A 20,524-nucleotide genomic window follows, 5' to 3' on the forward strand; every position below is an offset into this window, starting at 1 on the left:
TCACATAATTAACTGTGGCATTCCGGGGGTGTTTTTGTTTAGATTACTTGCTTTTGCCTCAGGATTTCCACCCCTTCTTCTCTATTTACTCATCCAAACACTTCAGAACAGAGAAATAAAGCTGATGCTAACCAGAAAACAAGGGTATTTCTTTTTCTACCAGACTTCCCCATGCTATTGCCCTTTAACAGAGAAATGTCTGCAAGTTGACAAATAACCTTTGCAAATTATTATTCACTACTATCAACGGAATCACTGCAAGATGATTTGCTTAATTATACATAATTTATCTAATTTCCCACATCAGTGCAACTGAATTCATTTCAAAACCGAGTACATAAACTACAATAGTTTCACAAACCAAGGAACTTTATGAGCTCTAGCCTCATGCCCCCTACAAGGGTTAAGATGCTCCCTTAAGTAGTTATACAGTTTAACAAGATATTGTGTCTAGGATCTAGCAATAGTAGGTTACATTCACTTTCTAAAGAGAGCCTTTGCTCCTGCCTGAGGGATTTCATGATGTGAAAAACTTCAACTGCTGCATAATTTAAATCTGTAATTCTTCTCTCTTAAGAAAAGTGATAATAACATATAAAGAAATGTGATGGAGATGGAGAAAGATGAAAGCAATTTAACATCTATCACTGGTAATGGCTGCATCTGTGAGTAAACTCATGGAAGCAAAATGACCCAGAGCACAGCAATTACAAAGAGAAACTGCAGTTCCTGAGATCATCACTATTAGTTTCAACTTGCTAGGGGAAAGAAAAAAAGTCAGACTGCAAAGGCCCACTTCAGTAATTTTCTGTTATTATGTACAGCCTCATTCACTAGAATAGAATTTCTGCACACTATCAACACAAGAGAATGAAGCAAAGGGAAAATATTACCAAATTCAGAATTTAACGCTAAGAGCAGAACTCAAGGACCTTAATGCTGATAGCAAAGTATGGATGAAAGAGCCACAGAGCCTCTTCCCATCCTTTTGAAGGATGTGAAGTCATGAATTTTCCTTTAGATTAAACATCCTCATGCTTAAAATTGAGAGCACTCAGCATCTTCAAGATCATATTGACTGCGGTGAGAACTGCAGCTGCTCAGATAATTCAGGATCTTTGGCCTCTTCATCAGACATTCAATCACTTGAGACTTACTTTTCCAGTGCCACAGCTATGTCCTGGAAGCCCTGTGCAGTGATGTTATTCTTGTCCCATATTACAGTTCTGAGAGGCAGTGGGAAGAGGAAAGAAAAATATAAGTTAAACAAGAGCCACCAAATAAATCCATAATGAAGTTTTGCATATTGAAATAACACACTGCTGAATATTCAAAATTGCAGAAGGCAGCACTTTGAAAACTTGTCTTTACTTAGATGATAAATCTTTGAAATGACAGAAATTATGGACAAGTACCCCAAATCCAGTTTCCCTTACTTTAAAGGGGACTCTACTGCATTTTCTATCACTAACACAAGTATCTTACTTTTCTAAAACACAATTAAAAGAAAGATTTGGACATGAATTCCTGCTTTTTTGAGGAATAGCATCAAAACCAAAGTTCAAATGTCTGCTTTGCAAGGCTATACTGAAAAACCAGAAAACTGGTAGTTGCAGTAACTGGTCAATCTCTGTTCCATATAGGCTACGTGTATTTTAAAAATTCATGCTGATCAGAGGTCAAAATTTGCAGGCTATTACACATTCAGCCCTGCACTAAGCTCATCACACTGTTCACGTGATTCCCTGTGCAACACAAATAGCTGCCAAAATAAACCATTAGGTTAGGTGCATAAAGTGTAGCTCTTTTGAATACACAGTAATGATAAGAGTGATCAAGCCTTCCCCTCCTCCCCCAATTCAGACCACTCAAGCAGACTGCCTGGCAATTTGCAAACACATGTTCAAAGATCTCATTAGTAGGCAGAAGAGACAGACAAGCAGATAAATCTTGCTTCTGCTAGAGCACCAGTTGTAGCTGTTCTTAAAAAAAAGAGGCACAAAACCAAACAAAGATTTCTGGTGTTTAAAAGAAAAAAAAAAAAAAAGATAGATGGCATGCTTTCACAAGTATTGACATCCTTCTGTTGTTGCAGATTTACCCCTCTGTTTTTTAGATGAAAGGTAAGAAAGAGAGGAAGAGAGAGTCTACAGTCATTTTGCAAACATCAGATATACTAAGGGTCAAATCTTGAATATTTATGCCACTGGAGAGTGTGTTTATATTTCTACCTGGGTGTCATTTTATAACATTTTGGCAGAACCAGTTACCAGTGCAGTATTCAGTCTGTAATCACACCACATACTGTGGTGACATTATGTCAACTGTGACATTCAGCATACTGTGAAACGTTTTCAGTCTGCCACCCTGAAATGTATCAAGACTATTTCTTCAGATATTGTGGTCATTTCAGGTTAATACATTCAATAAACCTAAGCCATCCTTCCAGTGCTTTCTTGACATTTTTAATATTCAGTTCGGGCAGAGCAACACAAAGTCCAGAGGATTCCTGCCTCTGAACAAAATAGCCAAGACTGTTTGGGGGAATTTCTAATCCTCCAGGGAACAAATACTTGGAGACCAAGTAAACAGTGGTCTTTTTACACTGATAATACACTGAGGAAGGTTCATCTGCACAGTCTGACGAGGAGGAGGGAGGATTATCTTTCCTGATGAGGGTGACAGCTTTAGAGGTCCCCATTCAGATTTATGCTGATTGAAGGTTTTACTGTTTGTGAAACACATGCTGGATAGAAAAAAGTGATACTCTCAAGCCATCAGTGCCAGACATGCTAAAAAGCAGTGAAGTTGTTGGGCAGATGAAGTTGCAAAGAAGATATGCCAAGGTCCATCAACACAGTAGGAAGGGGAGAAAGGAAGGATGGATGGTCCATGCTGCTCCCCATTCTGAATTCCACATGCTCTTAGTTCTGCAAACTGACTTCAGAAGACAAAGAATAATTCACTTCAGTTTCCTACCCAAGTATCAGAATTTTCTTTGCTGGGAAAGCCTCCAGTAAGAAAGAGAGAGCAGAACAGAAGAGAGTAGCTAAGCACTAGAATTGAGTTCCCAGGGACACTGTGGTACTTGGTACTTGCAGATTTTCAAAACCCACACGGACAAGTCCCTGAGCAACCTCACATAGCTTTAAGTTGGCCCAGCTTTGAGAAGAACATTGGATTTAATTAACAGAGAGCTCTGTAACAATGTAATTTTTTCCTATCATTCTAGAAATTTGAAAAGTCTTTTGATTCCAAGAAGAGGCCTTTCTGTTCAAACGCAGAAAATTTTCCCCGGTTTCAGTTAAAGAAATGTTTTTGACGGGACAACTTGCTTCTCTTGTTTTTCTGTTGTTGTTTTCTTTTCTCTTAAGAAAAAGAAGGATGAGAATCCTTCCAAATGAAGACACTCTTAAGTCAGCCGTATGTAGAAAGGTTTTGAAGAGGAACAGATTGAGAATAAGCCAACAACGTCAGTATTACTAAGCCATTCTACTGTTTATTGCAAATACATTTCCCTTACCTGAGTTTGGTGTTTATCTGTAGGGCTTTTGCCAGCATCTTTGCTCCCATATCTCCCATGGCATTTCCACTAATATCCACTTTTGTGAGAGAAGTATTGCTGCCCAAGGCATTAATAATGATGGTGACCTCAGTCTTCAGCTTGGAATCTGCGAGGGACAGTGACTGCAGAGGCTGTGGATCATAGAAAATGCATTGATAACAGAAGCTGATAATACACTCATTCCTCAAACACCAACTAGAAGTTGGTGGAAAAGAAAGAAAAAGAAAGAAAAAGAAACTTCTTGTAAAAGAAGTTAAAAGTTTCCCAAATTCTTAGAGACAGCAGTAAACATCAAAGAGTGATTTCTGTGTTTGCTGCAGATCCTAACAATGCATGATAAAATGGGAGTCAAAAACTTACAATTCAGGTGTCAAACACATGCACACAAAGATTGAGTTGTAACACCCTGTGAAAAAATTATTTTCAAGTGGACGTGCCTCCAACTTCCTGAGTTCTATTAAGTACAGAATACAGTGTAAACCTCACAAAAGGCAAGATAACAACAACCAGCCTCAAAAGAAAACTTACAGTGTCCAGTGGGTTTTGCTTAACCAGCATTCGCATTTTCAGTGAAAAATAAAAGTGTCTACCACTCCCCTTCTCTCCCTCAGGCTGAGATTTACCCAAGGGCAAATTACAGTCCAAGGCATTGTTAAAATATAAACAGTGTTTCATTATTGTTACCTCAACTTTAGGAATGATTTTGCATATCTGTTCTCTCAACAAAGGGCATGGGCTTTTGGAGAAAAGATAAAACTGTAGCAGGTGTGAAATTCAAAGCAGTACTAAGTATCTATTACAATGAGTAAGTCAATAAATATTATTAACAATGGTGTTTTGATGTACATAACTACAATATCTTTCAGTAACTTTATTTTTTTATGAAGCATATTAAGCTGAAAATACCTTATTTGGCTCCAGCAAGTCACACTCCAAGACTTAAAAAAAATCTTTTTTAAAAATGTCCATATTTCCTCTACTCTCAATGCCCCCAACACTCAACAGTAGGAGCTCAAGAACCACAGTCAATCTGTCCCCATGCCTTGAATAGATATTACAGCTCCCAAAAGTGTAATTTGTCTTTGGTGGTGAATGAGGATTCCACAAAATATTTCCCTTGCTCAAGTGTGAGTCCATACAGAGGAGCGTATCGTCATTATACACCCACTTAGGCACGTGTTGGAGGATGAAATTTTGGAGCCAAAAATCCTCAAATAGCCAGCACAGGAAAATCAGCATCTCCTAGCAATGAGCCACAGCACTTATGTTAGATCCTGAAGTTTAGATTAATGAAAATAAACCAACCAATCTGTGCACACCTTCCAGGGTCCAAGGTGCTTGCATCATACCTGCTGTACAATGGGATCTGACCCTCCAGACACCATGGATTACAGTGACAATCAAAAAACTTGCGACAATGCAAGAAATGCACTTACTAACGAGGAAAAGCACAAAATTTTGGAGGCACAGCAGGTTGATAATTATAAAGTCTAATAATAACACAAGCCACATGCTGGTTTTATTTTAAATGGAAGTTATTAAATTACTATGCTAATACCCTTAATCTGGCTGTTTTCAAATTTTATTGCACAACATGAAGAAGAATGTAAAGAATTATTAAGAATTTAAAAGCAATATTAACATAAGATGTTAACATCACATTTAGAATGGCACTCAGGAGCTCTTGACAGAAGTCTGAGAAGCCCTTTTGCTGACAGATTCACAGTAAAGCAGCACCATGCAGCACTAGGAGAAATCAGCAATAAACTTGTGACTGTGAGATTGTTTCTGTTTTTCATGTGTCACTTTAGAAATGGGCATTGGAGTTACTGAGCTGCACATGATCCCTCCCACATAACTTTTCTAAATCTCAAATATCCTCCCAGCAAGCTTCTTGCATTCCAACACTCTGACAAAACAGTATATGACTGAAAACACTTCTGTGCTGTGTTCTGTAAGGATTAACAGCTATGGACCATGTAAATATTCATTAAATTATCTGATCATTACATTAAAAATCCCAAATGAAACAAAAACAAACAAACAAACAAAAGGAATCAAAACCAAATCCCCCACAAATATGGGCAATACTCTACACACACTTACTTAACAACTTAATAGTTTTAGCTAGATTTTGAGAAAACAGAAGTCTAAGGAGCTCTTTCAATGTCCCTGCTACAGTAAATAGGTACTTTGCCAATACAAAGAAGATGCCTTAACATAATCTTTTTAAGAATTCTTGAAGTACAAATATACAATTAGAAATTGTATGATTTTATTCATTAATTCAGTCATACTTCTGCTGGAAAAAACCCCTAAGAAGTCAATCAAGCTAAATTTGTTTTTCCCAAGAAGAAAAATCCTGCAAAAAACCCTCAAGAAGCCAATTCTGCACCAAGCACTGAACTAACAACTAAAGATAATAATCACTAGAAATTCACTGTACCTATGCAGGAGTGATTACCACTCTGAGTAAAAACACTGCATACCTGCAGTGTAACATCCATTTTTGCAACAAGAAAAGGAATGGCACATTAAGAATACATTATAATAGTCTGCACAGTATAGCACCTATTTATACAGAAAAGACATGAAAAGAACCCAAAAAATGAAACTAAATATTACATTCTGTGATATTTCACACCTGTGAAGTTCTGCTCTGTAGGTTACTACTACTGATTTTAAATTATACAGCATTACATTTGGATATCACTCTATTTTAACAGTCAGAACCAAGCCACCGATTGTTGAAATCATTTTACTCATGACTCACATTTACACAGCAACAGAGCTATTTAAAGTATGCATAAACATGTGAAGAAGCATTTAGAGATTATTATTTTAGATTAAAGCCACTTGCTTCAGCTTTTCATGCAGACAATGTGCAGTCCCTAAACTGTGCAGTGTGCTCTGGGCAACATTACACCCTAGTCTCTACAACTGCACCTTAAATTTTTCACATCCTGTGGCAGTAACTGCATACTATTGTTAGAGTGAGGACCACCCCATTTAAGATTCAAATTGAAATAGCTAGAGACTTGAAATAATTTTCTAGCATCGAGATACATTGAGGACAATCCTAAGCAGCTTTCTGCAACACATTTTTCCTACACAGCTACAGTGTCTGTCCTCAACTCTTTTGCTGCTAGGAGATGGCTCACGCTGGTTATAGTGCTTGATGAGACAGAAAAAAACCAAGATTCCTTCACTGAAGAGGATTAGCAAGAGAAAAGAACATGGGGAAAGAAGAGGCAAGGTAATCCCAAAAGGATCATATGCTATGTCCCAAATATTAATGAAGTGCATGACGGAGAGACAGTTATTCTAAGTAGCTAAATAAAACAACTTTTTGGTGAATTATTTCATTATAACACTGTTTGAAAACAGGATGACAATATATTGTGTATTGTTAGATTAGGTCAGGAAAATGTGGTGGGTAAGAATTACAGGAGCACATCTGACCAGTGTATAGTGTAAAAGGCAGAAAGTGGAACAACAAATGATGTTGAGAAAAGAAAAGTAATGCAAGAATGATACATTTAGCAGCCACTTTTTCCTATAACCTGGAAGTTTCAAAAACAGAAGCCAGGAAAGGTAGATAGAAGGTTATAGATAGAAGGTTGTAACACTTTAAGCAGAAATAATACAGTGAAAGTTGAAATTTTTGTTCTTAAGAAAAGATAGTAAAGAAAGGAGTCATAAACTAGGGGAAAAACCCCAACAGTGTGTTTGAGAAGATGATTTGAGCACTGAAAGGACACAGAATGCGTTGACAAGGTGTTTTAGGGTATGGTCTGAATGGGAAGAAATGTTCACCTGCAACAGAACAAAGGAATAATAAAAATAGAAAACATACTAAATTACAGTTTTTTTGGAATTCAGTTATTCAGGACAGCTGTGAAAGGATAAGCATGAGAAACAGGGCAGGACAGAGACAAATGCCCACACAGAAGCAGCAGGTAGTATCTGATGAAATGAAACCCCTCAGTACAGGATCAAATGGAAAAGGAAAGAAGGGGAAGGCAGTCCTGCAGCATTCCGTTTAGAGACAGAGTAGAAGGAGGTGGTCACACAGTACAAAACAAAAAGTCCAGCTTGGTACAAGAAGCAATGCAGAGTTCCACCAATACGTTACTTAGCACAACCCTACATCTAACTTGTGCAAACAAGGATTTTTATTAAGGTGCTTTCATTACAGGTGTTACCTCTATTAGAATCAGTTTTGGTATCTTTACCACATCATGCTGACCTTCCATGCTTTAAAGAATAAAATGTGGAGGAAGGCACAGAATCAAGAAACACCAGTACCACTAAATCCATTTAAGAGGACAGAAAGAGCATAGAGGACTGGTTTAATAAATCACTTCAAATACAATGAGAACTAAGAAAAAGGGAACATGGAATATGAGTCTAATGACCTTGCAAGGAAAGAAACATTGGAAATCCTGGTTAAAACTGCCAGGATACAGACACAGATGGGAGGAGAAGATAGCCAAGCAGTTAATATGAAGAGCATGAACTTGGAGGTGAGACAATAAAGACAAGAGGAAGTAGCAGGTGTTCAGACAACCTGAGTCTACAGTCGGCTGTCTCTGGAGAATGAGGAAAGCTTGCTTGGTTCTTGCACAGGAAATTAAGGAGAAAGAAAGGACTAAGAGTAGATAAATAAAGATTGACAAGCATGAGAGTAACAGAGCATCTTAAGATCCCCTTCTAACCAAAACCAGGATGCCAAGAACAGGCAAGGACACAAATCCAACCACAAAAAAATTTTTAAGAATAACAAAAGAGTGTAGAAATTAAGGAAGTGGGCAAGTATCCCAGCAAGGTACTTTGAAGAGGTTTTATTAAATTGCTCCCATGACTAATAAAGGTAAAAAACAGCAAAGTGAATGGTTTATTTGCATCTTTTGAAGAAAGAAGGAGTTCTGAGAGATCACTGCAGTGACCTTGCATTTTGCCAAGAAAAAAAAAAGTTAATACCCAAGAACAGCTATCAGGAAATCATGTGTTCCATACATTAAAAAACCCCATTGTTATTGAGAACACTACAATTGTAACATCATAACAGGACAGAAAAGTTCTGAAAATTTGTGTCTCAACAGATGTATAATTTAAACCTAAATAACTAGGTTACACACATCCAACTATTTAAAATGAATATTTTTGAACAATCACAGGTCTTATGACTATCCTCAGAAAATGTTCACCTACATGACACAAGATAATCCAAATTACAATCTGAAAAAAAACCCAAATCCACAATGTTGGATGTATCTGCATAGGGTTGTGATCAAATCTTATGCAGCAAATTAACACAGTGAAGAAAATTATCAGAAATAGACTGTGAGGGTACAAATACACATGATGATAGTAGGCAGAAAGATACTCACTGAATCCTCGTCTTGAATCATCTGAACTAAATTATCAAGTACTGGAGTGAGATTTCTGAGGGAAGAAAAGTTAGGAAGATGATGATGAAATAAGCAGTTTATCTTCATCCATTCTCTTGTTATTCAAAAGAAAGAAAATCCTTACTTGGATTTCATGTTGTTAAAGTTTTTGCCTAATGCCAAGTGTCTTATCGATCGGTTTTTACTAAGCCAGACTACAAGGGTTGAGAGGTCAGATTCTAGGCCTGCAAAGAATCAGATTAGATTAGGAATTAAAACACAGTTTCACAAAAGACCTAGACTAGACTCAGGTCCAATTATTGATGCTATATTCAAGTAATTATATCAGTGTACTAATTTCCAAAATGTGTGGGAAAATTTTCATTCTTCTATCTTTAAATCTTTTTCTCATTAGTGCCTCTGCTTTTCTATGAGAATAAATGCTTTCTCTAAAATAAACCCTTTAAATCTCCATGCTAATCAGCTATTAAAGGCACCTCTCAGAAACACAGAAGAGAATTCAGTCCCTTATCCATAGTCCAACCACCCAAGGGTAGTTCCTCACACTGTCAGAGTTTGAAGTTCCATGGAGAATTCTGAAATAATGCTAATCACTATCTAGTCTTAGTAGAGCTGTGTACCAACAATATTTCAAAGCCTTCATAAGACTGCAAAAAAAGGCTAACATAACACACTACAAATAAAATTACCAAAAAACAAGGCAAATTTTTTTTCTACTCCTGAGTAAAAGAAAATTAACCTTAGTATTCCCAAGCTAGTTATGTATTTGAGGAGTCCACTAGCTAGATTACAATGATTTAGAATTCAAATTCACAGCATAATTTAATTTCAAATATCTATCCTTATTTATAAAAATAAATCTTTTTGCATAACTGGGCCGAATCAGCAGCTCTCACAGCTTTCCACTTGTCCATCCCACCCTTCTTGGGCATTCCACTGTACTTGGCATTTGTTTCTGAAATACTTCTGCACTTGGCCGATAAAGGGGCAAACACAGCAGGTGAATTCTTCCAGTTCATACATCTACACCTTGAATCTGCAAGATGAGAAGCCAGCTCGTATTTCCAGGAATACCTGTGCCAGGGAGCACAGAGACCCCAAAGCAGAAATATTCAAAGACTTTTCCAAATACTCAAGCAGGTCTTTTCTGATCTGAAGTTGTTGGCTCTTTGCTCCAAATTTTCCCCCTCAGCTTCATTCTGTACCAGACCTTTCCCTTTGTTCTTTCACTACACTTCCAATTCTCATTCACCTTCTCATTCCCTTGCACTTAACCTCAATTTACTCTGCATCTAATACGAGCTTGGTGCTGTTATTTTATTCTGCTGTGTTACACTGATCTCAAACAACAAACTTTTGAGGGTACAGTTGGTCTTTCAACGTTTCCAAATGAGAGGTCTTGGTCTGAGACATTTCCACAAGGAGCATGGCCAATAATCACAAAGCAAGAGCAACCACACTTGGTTGACAGCTGAAACAAAAAGCATTTCTTAACTTGCACAACCTTCCACTCCTGTTCTGTGTACTTACCATTGTCTGAAATATCTAGGCTGGTGATATTGTGTATTTCTGCTATGCATCCTTCCAAGACTTGTGCACCTCCAGATCTTAACTAGAGACAAAACATCATCCATTTTTGCAAACTAGTTATGGTTTCAAGATCACACAGAAGACAGTGGTAGGAGCTTTGTGAATACAGAAGGCACTAGCAGCGGCAAAAACAACAGCAACAGAAGAAGTTATAGACATCAAAATGACAGCCTATGCACACATTCCTACTGTCCTCACCCTTACTCTCAGTATTTGCATAGAAATGAGAAAAGGGACTCTCTCTCCTTTCTCTTGAAACTACCTCTCAGCCTTTAAACCAGGAAAATACTTAAATGGTTAAACACAGCAAATCCTTTAGCACTTGTGCTGGGCAGTGCCTGAAAGACTGGGGAAAGCATTCTCTACTTGAATGGCCCAAGACATTTCTAGTGTCTGGTGATAAAAAAAAAAAAAAAAAAGAAATAAAAAACCAAACAAACAAAAACTTAGACCAGCCTATCAGCTTGCAACACTGGCACCCTTCAACTCCACTGCAGTCAGGTCTTACTGCAGTGAGCATCTTCTTCCAGCTCTTAGCACAATGCTAAGGTGCCCAAATGATAAGTGGGGGGCACAAAAAAAAAAAATCTCCATTAAATTATGCTTCCCTGTTGCTGAAAAGAAAATTCAAATAACCCAATTGTAAAACAGATATAAAAGACAATAAACAAGAGAAAACAGTAATATAGTCATTTTTAAGAAATAGTAATAAAAGAAAAAAATTGCAACAATAACAAAAATGCCTGGCTGCAAAGTATCAATTATGATATTATTAATCTGAAATATTACATGACTATAAAGGAAATGACAGAATTTAATGTAAAAACAATGAAATGTTCTAGGAGAAAACATCAACATTAAGAATTAACATTAAAAAATCTTACACACTTATTTACTAATGCTACTGAATTAACACAACCTTTTTTTTTTTTCTAAAGGAGCAAAAGCATTTTCTTTTTTTTTTTTGGCAGCTATGCACTTTTATATAAGGTGCATTTCACTTTATAAACATCTCCCTGTAAAACATTTTAGCTAAAGTAGGGAAAAAATCTATGGAAATTTTAATTTTACATTTTCTATCTTCACGTTATTTGCTTCAAAAAGAATGGAAAGCTTTTTCAAACCTCTTCAAAGCTTTTTCACCTCCCGTGCATAAAAACTGTGTCATATTTTACTTAGCTCACTTACTTGGGTAAATATCCTGAATCTACCTGCTAAAATTTCCATGGACCATTAGCTTTTATCCATGCTATAATTAAAGAACCACAAATGTCTTCTAGAGGCATTTTTCAATAAAGACTTGATTTGGCACTTTTTTGAAAGTTTGAGGTATGTGATGGGTTAACAAGCAGCTAGATAACTTGACCTGAGAATTTGGAGAATGGTGGCCAAAGATAACACCTAAATCATAAATCACATCCAGAGTGTGGGAAGTACAGAACATAAGGCACCTTTCCCCCTTTCCATAAATCAAAGCCTGCCTATCCTTCACCTCATCTTCTCAATAAGCAGTCATATTACAGGCTGTATTCGGGCCAGAAGTGCTGCAAATTTAACTCAACTTTATTTTAGTAAGAGCATTTATAGCATTTGCTGTATGAAAGCCAAAATTGTTCCATTTTGCTTTGTGCTTCTCTCTCAGTGTGGCCCACCATAAGACAAACATTTCACACAGAGTGTCACATCTAGTACTACAGAATCTATGGAAGTGGCAGATCATACATGGAACTGGATTGGCTGTTGGTAGGGAAAAGTTCTATACACTAAAATTATACTCACAATAGAATCCAAATGCTTATGGCTATATATACTTTGAGGGCTGAAGTGGACAATTTTTCAGGAGTAGCTTTCAATCTTGTACCAGATAACTCTACATGCAAAATTTTAAATATATAAACATTTCATGAGCACAAATGGTGATATCTATTTGATCTGAAAGTGATGACAAAAACTCCACTTTTAGGATCACAATTTGCTGCAACTGTGTTAAAATATTGTGCACATAAATATATATATAAATATATATAAAAGCAGAGACAAATTGAAGTGCTGCTCATCAATGTGGACTGTGATACTGACAAAGACTCTCTGCAACGCCTTCTATATGACATACTTCTGAGACTACAAAGAAAAAGCTTTTATCAGAAAATGAAGAATAACCCTTCTACAATTAAAAATGCCAAGTGTGTTCAAAGCTATGAGGTACTAATATGGGAAGGGCAAACAAAGCTGCTTACTAATTCAACAATTAAGGTAAAGCATGGAGGGTACTTACACAGTGACCAAGCTAAGGGAAGCAGAAGGGAAAAGAGTGAAATACATCAGTGCTGAGCAGGTAGAAATAAAAATGTAATTTTCATAGTAAAAAATAATTTAAAAAAACAACCAAACAAGCAATAGAAAATGATTAAGCCTGGAGATAATATACCAGAAAATTATGGGAGCAAATGAAAAATGGTGGGAGAAGGAAGGAACACAGATTTATCCTTCCATACTTAAGTACAGCTTGCCAGATGCAGGAAAGAAGAGGGCAAAGCTGAAGCATCAGCTTTATAGCCCCCTAGGAGCATGTGCTTGCAGGAACTGGGAGTAGTGGTGACTGGCCCAAGCTTCCCACCACTCTCTTCCCACGTGTAATTACCCTGCCCAGATCCCAGAGGGTCAGAGAGAGGTGGAGCAGGATCCTAGGTGCTGGACCTGTTGAGAGCACTCCCAACTGCTGGCACATCAACTTCCCTACTGGTGGAAGCATCACTTCTTTCCAAAGCACATGAGAATGGATAAAGCTCAGTGATGGAAAAAAAAAAATGTTAAGGGAAGGATCTAAGGAAGTGCTGTCAATTTGGAGGGACCAGCTACAGGAATGCAACACTGAGTTGGGCAGGACTCCTTTCTTTCTGTCACAAGAGTCAGCCATGACAAGTGCTTTGGTGTCCAATAAATCTCATTGCCCCTTAAAAAGCTCTTTCAGATACCATCCTCAGTGTTATTTCATGAAAAGGTAATATTTTCTCTCCTGTCAGCCCATGTTGATTTACATGCTAATTTATACTCTCATTACTTATATTTGTGTTTTATCGATTTATTCATTTAAGGCTATGATCATAGGACTCAATTTTTATTACGTTAATTACTCCTCCTTTTTCCTTCCTTCCTCTGAAAGATAAATTATCATCCATATGATCCCTCTACTCAGAAGTCAGAAGCTTATGTACTGGACTTGAAAGCTTTTCTATTTGGAATTACATGTAGTGCTCTTCAAAGTAATAATATTTTCCAAGAAAATGTAAAATATCAGAAACTATAATATGCATTTAAAATTATTTGTTTTTTTCTTCATAAGGAAATCTGTGCACATTTCAAAAGCAATTGACCACGAACCTAAAGGCAAGGATTACTGCACTTCAACATGGTTATAAATATTGCATATTTTCTACTTAAAGGGAAACCACTGTATTTGCACTTCTAGAATATTTAATACTCAGAGGGCCTTGGAAATATCTAACAAATGGGAGGCTTTCTTTGCAGCTTAAAAAAAGGAGAAGTCAGAGAAGGCCTGAGCCTAAACTGGTTCATGTTGGTTTTGGCAAGAGTCCACCACACAGCTCTTTACAAAATGACTTTGCCTCAAGTGCCTTTCCCAGGGTTGTGTCTGATCTTTTCTAATTCTGCTTTAACCACGCAGGAATCACCCTGCAAGAGTATGGTATGGGCAATCCTGGGAAACGGAGTGCACAGCAAAATTCAGGGAAGCAAGAGGAAACAAGATCAAGCAAATCAGTTGCCACAATTGTTCTTTCTTATTCTTGAGACCACTTTTACAGCTCTTCTTATGTTAATAACTTTTACCATGTTCCTTATTGGCTTGAATTGATTAACTGATTAGGAAAATGGAATTTCTCCCAAGGTTAAAAAGCAAACCTGCAGAAGAGGAAGACAATCGAACAGATATGCCTTCAGGGCATGCCGCTTCCTTTGAGCCATTCAAATTTGGGCACCTTGGAAAATCCTGCTGCTAATCACATCACCAGAGAGCAGAAGCTGCCAAGCATCCAACAGGCTGGCTCAGTGTGTAGTACAGCTGCACTGCAAGGAGGCTTTTGCTAATCAGGTGCTTTGAACCTCTGTGCTTGTTATTTTGGATGCTGTAACACACATCCTAACTTTTACCATAACTGCTTCTCTGAGTTCTCCGCTTCTCACCTTTCCCACAACTTTTGACTACAGAGAAAGAGTATCTTGCCCAGTGGATTTCACAGGAACTCTAAAACCTCGTCATTGCATATTTTGAACACATCCTGATAAATATTCCTTACCTCACAGCTACTGAGGTCTAAAGACACCTCCTTCAGATTGTGATTGCAAGCCAGGCCTAATAAAAGCGCTCTGAAAAAGATCAATTTTAGAACTGTTTTAAAAATATAAAGGGCAGGTTTACATCATCTAAGTGATCACAGGTTAATACATCTATAATGCAAGGATTAATTTCAAAATTACAGCAGCTGAGCAGTTATTTCTTAAATGATAATGGCAGCACAAGCCTGCCACACTCAGAACACTGCAGGAGCTTCAAAAACTGCAGGGATGCAAGGCTAATGAAGAAACTCTAAAGCTAATGCACCATCAACATTTGATAACGTTCATCAGAGATTAATTTTCTTTAACATTTGCTTTCAAAGAGCACCAAATGGTTGTAACTGGAGTGTTCTGTCATACAACCATACAAACTCACAGATTTTCCAAAAATCTAGGAAAAAATAAAGTTTTTAAAATACGCAAGATGCCATGCAGCCATCCATTTTAGTCAGGCACAATGCCTGTAACACTCAAAGGCTGGAGCATGTTCCAGTATTACAAAATTCTCCATGCCCACAACCCAACAAGTATTTACAGATTTCAAAATGATACCCCTATGCAATGGTATCCTCTGCCTTTAGGCACATTGGCAGACATGTGAAGTAATGACTGATTATGATTTTCATAAAGCCACTTTACAAGTCTCACAGAAGTTTGTTTCCACATCTAAAAGTTAGTGTTAATATCACACTTATATTAATACTGTCAAATCAGAAAGCACAACAGTATGTGTAATAGAGAAGGAACAAACAAAATCTGTGTATACCTTCTAATATCTTCAGAATAGAGGCAGCTTTGAATTAATAATTTAACAGAGAAACAGAAGGACTTACTTCTCCAACTTCATTTCAGCCAAAAGCAGCTAACCAAGTGATTGATGCATGGAGATAAAAACCAACCCCTTCTGATGAGCCATTTGTCTACACACTTGCTATGAAAGTAGTGTGTCAAAGCGACACTTGAAATGTGTGTGCCTTGGGCAGGTTTTTCATTTAAACCTATTTATATCTTCTGTCCTGCAGGTATAATCAGACCTTCCCTATTAACAAAGGCAAATGTCTTGTGCTTATTTACTTAAGCTATTAATACATGACGGGGAACAAGGGGGTGGGGGGAAAGTGAAAGTTCTGCAACAGTTTTCATAAATTTTTAGAAGATCTTGTTTGTCTTTCTTACCCAGACATGTTTTTTATTCTGTCAGTCTGGCTGATTATAAGTTTGCAAAGAGCTTCCTAAACATTTCCAGGAAATAAAAAAATACAGTGCAAGCATAAAAGAAGCACAGATTAAAAAAAGACACATGGTGCTTCTTCAGTTGTACACTTTTCACAGGAAGAAAAAAAAAGGGTTTTTTTCCCTAACCTCTTTCATATAAATTCACCCTAAGAAAATCCCCTTGTTTCTCAATTCTTTGTCATGAAAAAATCAGCAGCCTTCAAAGGGCCTGAAGCCAGACATCTTATACTTACACTTGGCCACTATGTTTAAATCACACATGGCAACACATGGAGAGGTCTTATCAACTGTGCATGATGTAGAATGCAAGAATTGGCCTTGCAATTAGCATTTGCATGAGAAGCATATCAGAAACTTGTCTTGTTACAGCACTGACATATCAAAATACAGTTTTTGGCAATGTCTGTAAAATTCAACAAAAATGCCAACTTACACTTCAACAAGGACAAGAGTACAAACTGCCTGTGTTAAAAAATGGTGAAAAAAAGAGTGAGCTGCAAATGGAACATCAACTGTATTACCTATGTACAAGGTATACCCTCTCTCTCCACCCACCACATGGCATCCTCATAGTACAGCTTTATCAGCAAACCTACTTTCTGAAAGTTTTGATTTACGCTGTTCAAGCAAGTTCATGTCCTTCACAGACCGCACTCATTAACCAATATCTTTAAACTCACTGAGTTAGCACATGCAATTAAACATAACAGTAGAGCTAAAGGAAGCCTATAAAGAATTCAAATAACAATTAATTAGGGGAATTTGGAACTCAGGATGTCAAATATCTGCATTTTATCTATCTCTTTTTTCTCTAGGCAGGACTGATCTTGAATAACACATTCAACTTGATGACCCCTGGTTCATGGACACAAACCAGGAACTTCTCTTTTTTCACTGGACAGCTCCAGCTCAAAAAGCTTTTTGGCATATGCTGATGAATGATGCCAGGAAAGCACTACTATGATACACCACAGTTTTAAAATTTTTTCTTCCTGGAGCCATCTTTCACGTATTCTTGCAGTCTTGGCAATGACAATTTACTGCCTGAAAAAAAGCATTTCTATCTTCTTGTGTTTAACCAACACTGTGATCTTGATGGTTTCTGAGAAGGTTTGTAATTCTTGCAGTTAAGGACAAAAGGCTAAGCAGCTGTCCCACAATACACATCCTCAGTCTTTTTAACACCAGATTAACTTCCACAGGACATTTTTGAAGCGGATTAGTCAAGCCATGTAGGGTTTGAGAGGTAAAGCAAGGTGTCCTGCAGATCAGAGGCCTTTGTAGTGTTGTGACATACACAGCTCAAACGGAATGAAAAATTTAGGTCAGAGAAAAAGCGCATCACAGAAATTACCAAAAAGTACTAACAGCTTCTGTCCTATCTCCTAGGCAGAGGTGAATGCTGTCACCAGAACAAAAGCAGTCCAGACCAATACACCAGACAGCTGAGAGCGGCATGGACACTCTGAGACCATTCACATCCAGCTGGACTTTGCAAAGATGCCCCTCCCCGGAGCTTTCTGCTCTCAGCTCATCCTATGCTCCCCCATCACTGCCTCTTCACTTCCACCAACACTAGTCAGGCAAATAACTCCTTCCAAACCAATTCAGTCAAATTGAGCCAGATTATCTTAAACATTACCAGAAGCAGTTTTTCGCTAATGCATATTTTAACTGAAAAGAATTACAAAGATACCATTTGCTGCCCAGCTGGCAGGGAAAGGGTCCCAAGTTTTTGGGATAAATTAATATAATAATATCTTTCATGAGCACAGGCAACTGTGCAGCATTCACCTGCTCAAATTCCTCATACCATAAGAGATACTCAACACGACAGGAAGAGAACCTTAATGAACCTTAAAGTTTGGTGCTTCTCATCTTTTCTAATCTCTGGGGATATATTCAATGTCCCACACTGTTCTCTTTTTTCTGTCAAACCAATACTGTCTTCTCTAGTAGTTACATCCATCCTTTTTTTTTTCTTCCCTGCTGCCCTCCACCATAGGGCAGAAGGGAAAAAAATTAATCAGAATCAACTGTGTTTCAAAAAATCACCTTCTGTTTGAAAACACATCTGTACCACACCTTCCTAACACTGGCAAAATCTGAGCAAGCACAACAACAACCAAGAGCATCACATAGAACAAAGTGAAAGATCAGAGCTAAATGGCTCCTGCAGCTGAATACGTATTTCAATCCACTGCATCTGACTTAACCATCAGGCTCTTCTCAAAGGTGCCAAACAACAAGAGGCCACAGGTGAGAAATGAGGGACAGAAAGTTCCACCTGAACATGAGGAACTTCTTTACTGTGCAGGTGACCATGCACAGGAACAGGCTGCCCAGAGATCTTGTGGAGTCTTCACCATTGGAAAAAGAACTATCTGGATGCATCCTGCATCCATGTGCTGTAGGATGACCCTACTTGAGCAGGGAGGTTGGACCAAATGACCCACAGTGGTCCCTCCCAACCTGACCCATTCTGTGATTCTGTGATATTGTACCACCCTCTTCAATACTGAATTGCCTTAACAAAAAATACTCCAAAACTAAGTACACTAAGCTTTCTGCTGTTGCACTTGTCACTCTTCTCTCCCTTAGCTTCCCCCAGAGTGTATCAAAAGCTTTGCATCCCAATCTCACTAACTATTCTTTGTATCCCCCATCTCCAATTTTGCCATCAACTCCTGTCCATTAGATACTCCCCATTCCCCTTCCCTTCAGAAGGCGGGCTCCCAACAATACAAGGATACATCTGTGCACCTACATCCATATTAAGATTGCAAAATAGGTAGTGAACATGTGTCTAGGTGTCTGCTATGGATAAGTTTATTTGTATTTTAATACATACTAGTTAGGAAGATGACACTTTGAAAAGAGCCCTTTCTTTAATTAAGCCAAATAAACACCAACATTCTGCTAGAATTACAGAATAGACTATCTAGACTAGGCCTATCTATCTAGGCCTATCTTGACTTTAAAACACTTCTAGATTTCATGGAACTTTTCTATTTCGTGTCTGAAAATGTCAACACAGTTCAAATCCAGATAAATCAAAAGAAGGGTGACAGTGCTTCACAATTTCCTTCAGCCCGCAGAACCTGTTAGTCACAGGTTGGGTGACATACAACAAAAAGACTCATTTCACTTAGCACTCCTGGAAACAGCTGCCATTGTCTCCTCCCCTGAAAGGAGGACATAGCTCTGTGCAATAGGTTTCTCCTCCCAAACACTGCAACAGGTTCTGTTTCATTATGATTGTTGCAATAATGCAGTCCCAAAGGAACAGTGCTCACACAAGCCTATAATCCCATTTCACTGTGAAGCAGTTTTGTTCATAAGCCACAAAGAAAGAAATACATTCCAAAAAAACGCTGACAGAAGCTAAACAACTGTGACATTCCCAGAGCAAAAAATATGATTAATAGCCTCAACTGTGAGATAGAAAGAACATTTTATGAATGTGTGACCATCACAAAACTCATTCTTCTAGTATCAATAATGTACAATGGGGAAAAAAAGAAGAAAGCAAAATTCTTTCCCCTTCCTTTTAAATATGAGGCACTCATATAACAAAAATGCAAACTAGGTTTTAGGCACAGGAGAAAATGAAATTAAATTCTTACTTTAGAGGCTCAGGAGGGAGTTTAGTTCCTGAAAGGTTAATCTGCATCAAAGCAAGTGAGCTGCTGAAAAACTGTTTGAAGGAGGGAGGGACTTCTTTTCCTTTTCTGTAAGTAAACAAATTCATTAAGAAGTAACATTTAGACACTCCTCATTCCAATAAACAGTGAACGCAAGCCATCAGAAATGTAATGATCTTTCACAGTTTAATTGCTCTACCTTTGGCAATTCTGTAATCAGTGGCTCTCAATTAGCTCAGAATTATAATGTCATCAAAATGTTGATTCAACAAACAATCCTCACAACTGCACTGCTGCACAGAAGACATTACTATCTACCTCCTGTTTGGTGAACTACAAAGAATGATCATTTAGATCTGGTTAATAGTGAACTTACTTACATTTCACAAGCAGAAGATCAAACAGAACATTAACAAAACCCTGAAATTGCTTTTTCACCACTAGAAATAATTACTCAGTGCTAGAATACCCTGGCATCAATTAGGTGTCATCTCTGATAAGGACCCAAAGCTTCAATCTGAAGAAAAGGGAACCTAATATTTCCTACAATACAAGTACTCTAAAAAGGAAATGTTCAGTCTCAAAGACTTTCAAAGGGAGTTCCTCCCAGAAGAAGACAAAACAGGAAAATAAGCATTTGAACCCATCATCAAATCATGAAAAATACAAACTTTAAAAATTATATATAAAGAGGACTCAGGTCAGCCAGACTTCAAAGT

General features: G+C 37.7%; 1 protein-coding gene across 6 annotated transcripts in view; it reads right to left on the reverse strand.

The window, feature by feature from the left end:
* Positions 1-20,524, reverse strand: part of CARMIL1 (capping protein regulator and myosin 1 linker 1) — a 192,701-nt gene that overhangs the window by 59,002 nt on the left and 113,175 nt on the right. For 3 of the 6 annotated variants that reach the window (XM_039711046.1, XM_039711049.1, XM_039711044.1), the window contains exons 16-23: positions 19,788-19,892; positions 14,886-14,955; positions 12,845-12,856; positions 10,510-10,591; positions 9,104-9,203; positions 8,959-9,013; positions 3,524-3,696; positions 1,158-1,226 (exon numbers count right to left, since the gene is read on the reverse strand). In XM_039711046.1, the coding sequence (XP_039566980.1) occupies positions 1,158-1,226; positions 3,524-3,696; positions 8,959-9,013; positions 9,104-9,203; positions 10,510-10,591; positions 12,845-12,856; positions 14,886-14,955; positions 19,788-19,892 (666 nt within the window). The remainder of the gene's footprint in view (positions 1-1,157; positions 1,227-3,523; positions 3,697-8,958; positions 9,014-9,103; positions 9,204-10,509; positions 10,592-12,844; positions 12,857-14,885; positions 14,956-19,787; positions 19,893-20,524) is intronic. The other 3 variants (XM_039711045.1, XM_039711050.1, XM_039711047.1) reach the window with 1 other exon arrangement.

This window comes from Passer montanus, unplaced genomic scaffold, assembly GCF_014805655.1.
Source record: "Passer montanus isolate IOZ18808 unplaced genomic scaffold, ASM1480565v1 scaffold24, whole genome shotgun sequence".
In the NCBI taxonomy this organism is placed as follows: domain Eukaryota; kingdom Metazoa; phylum Chordata; class Aves; order Passeriformes; family Passeridae; genus Passer; species Passer montanus.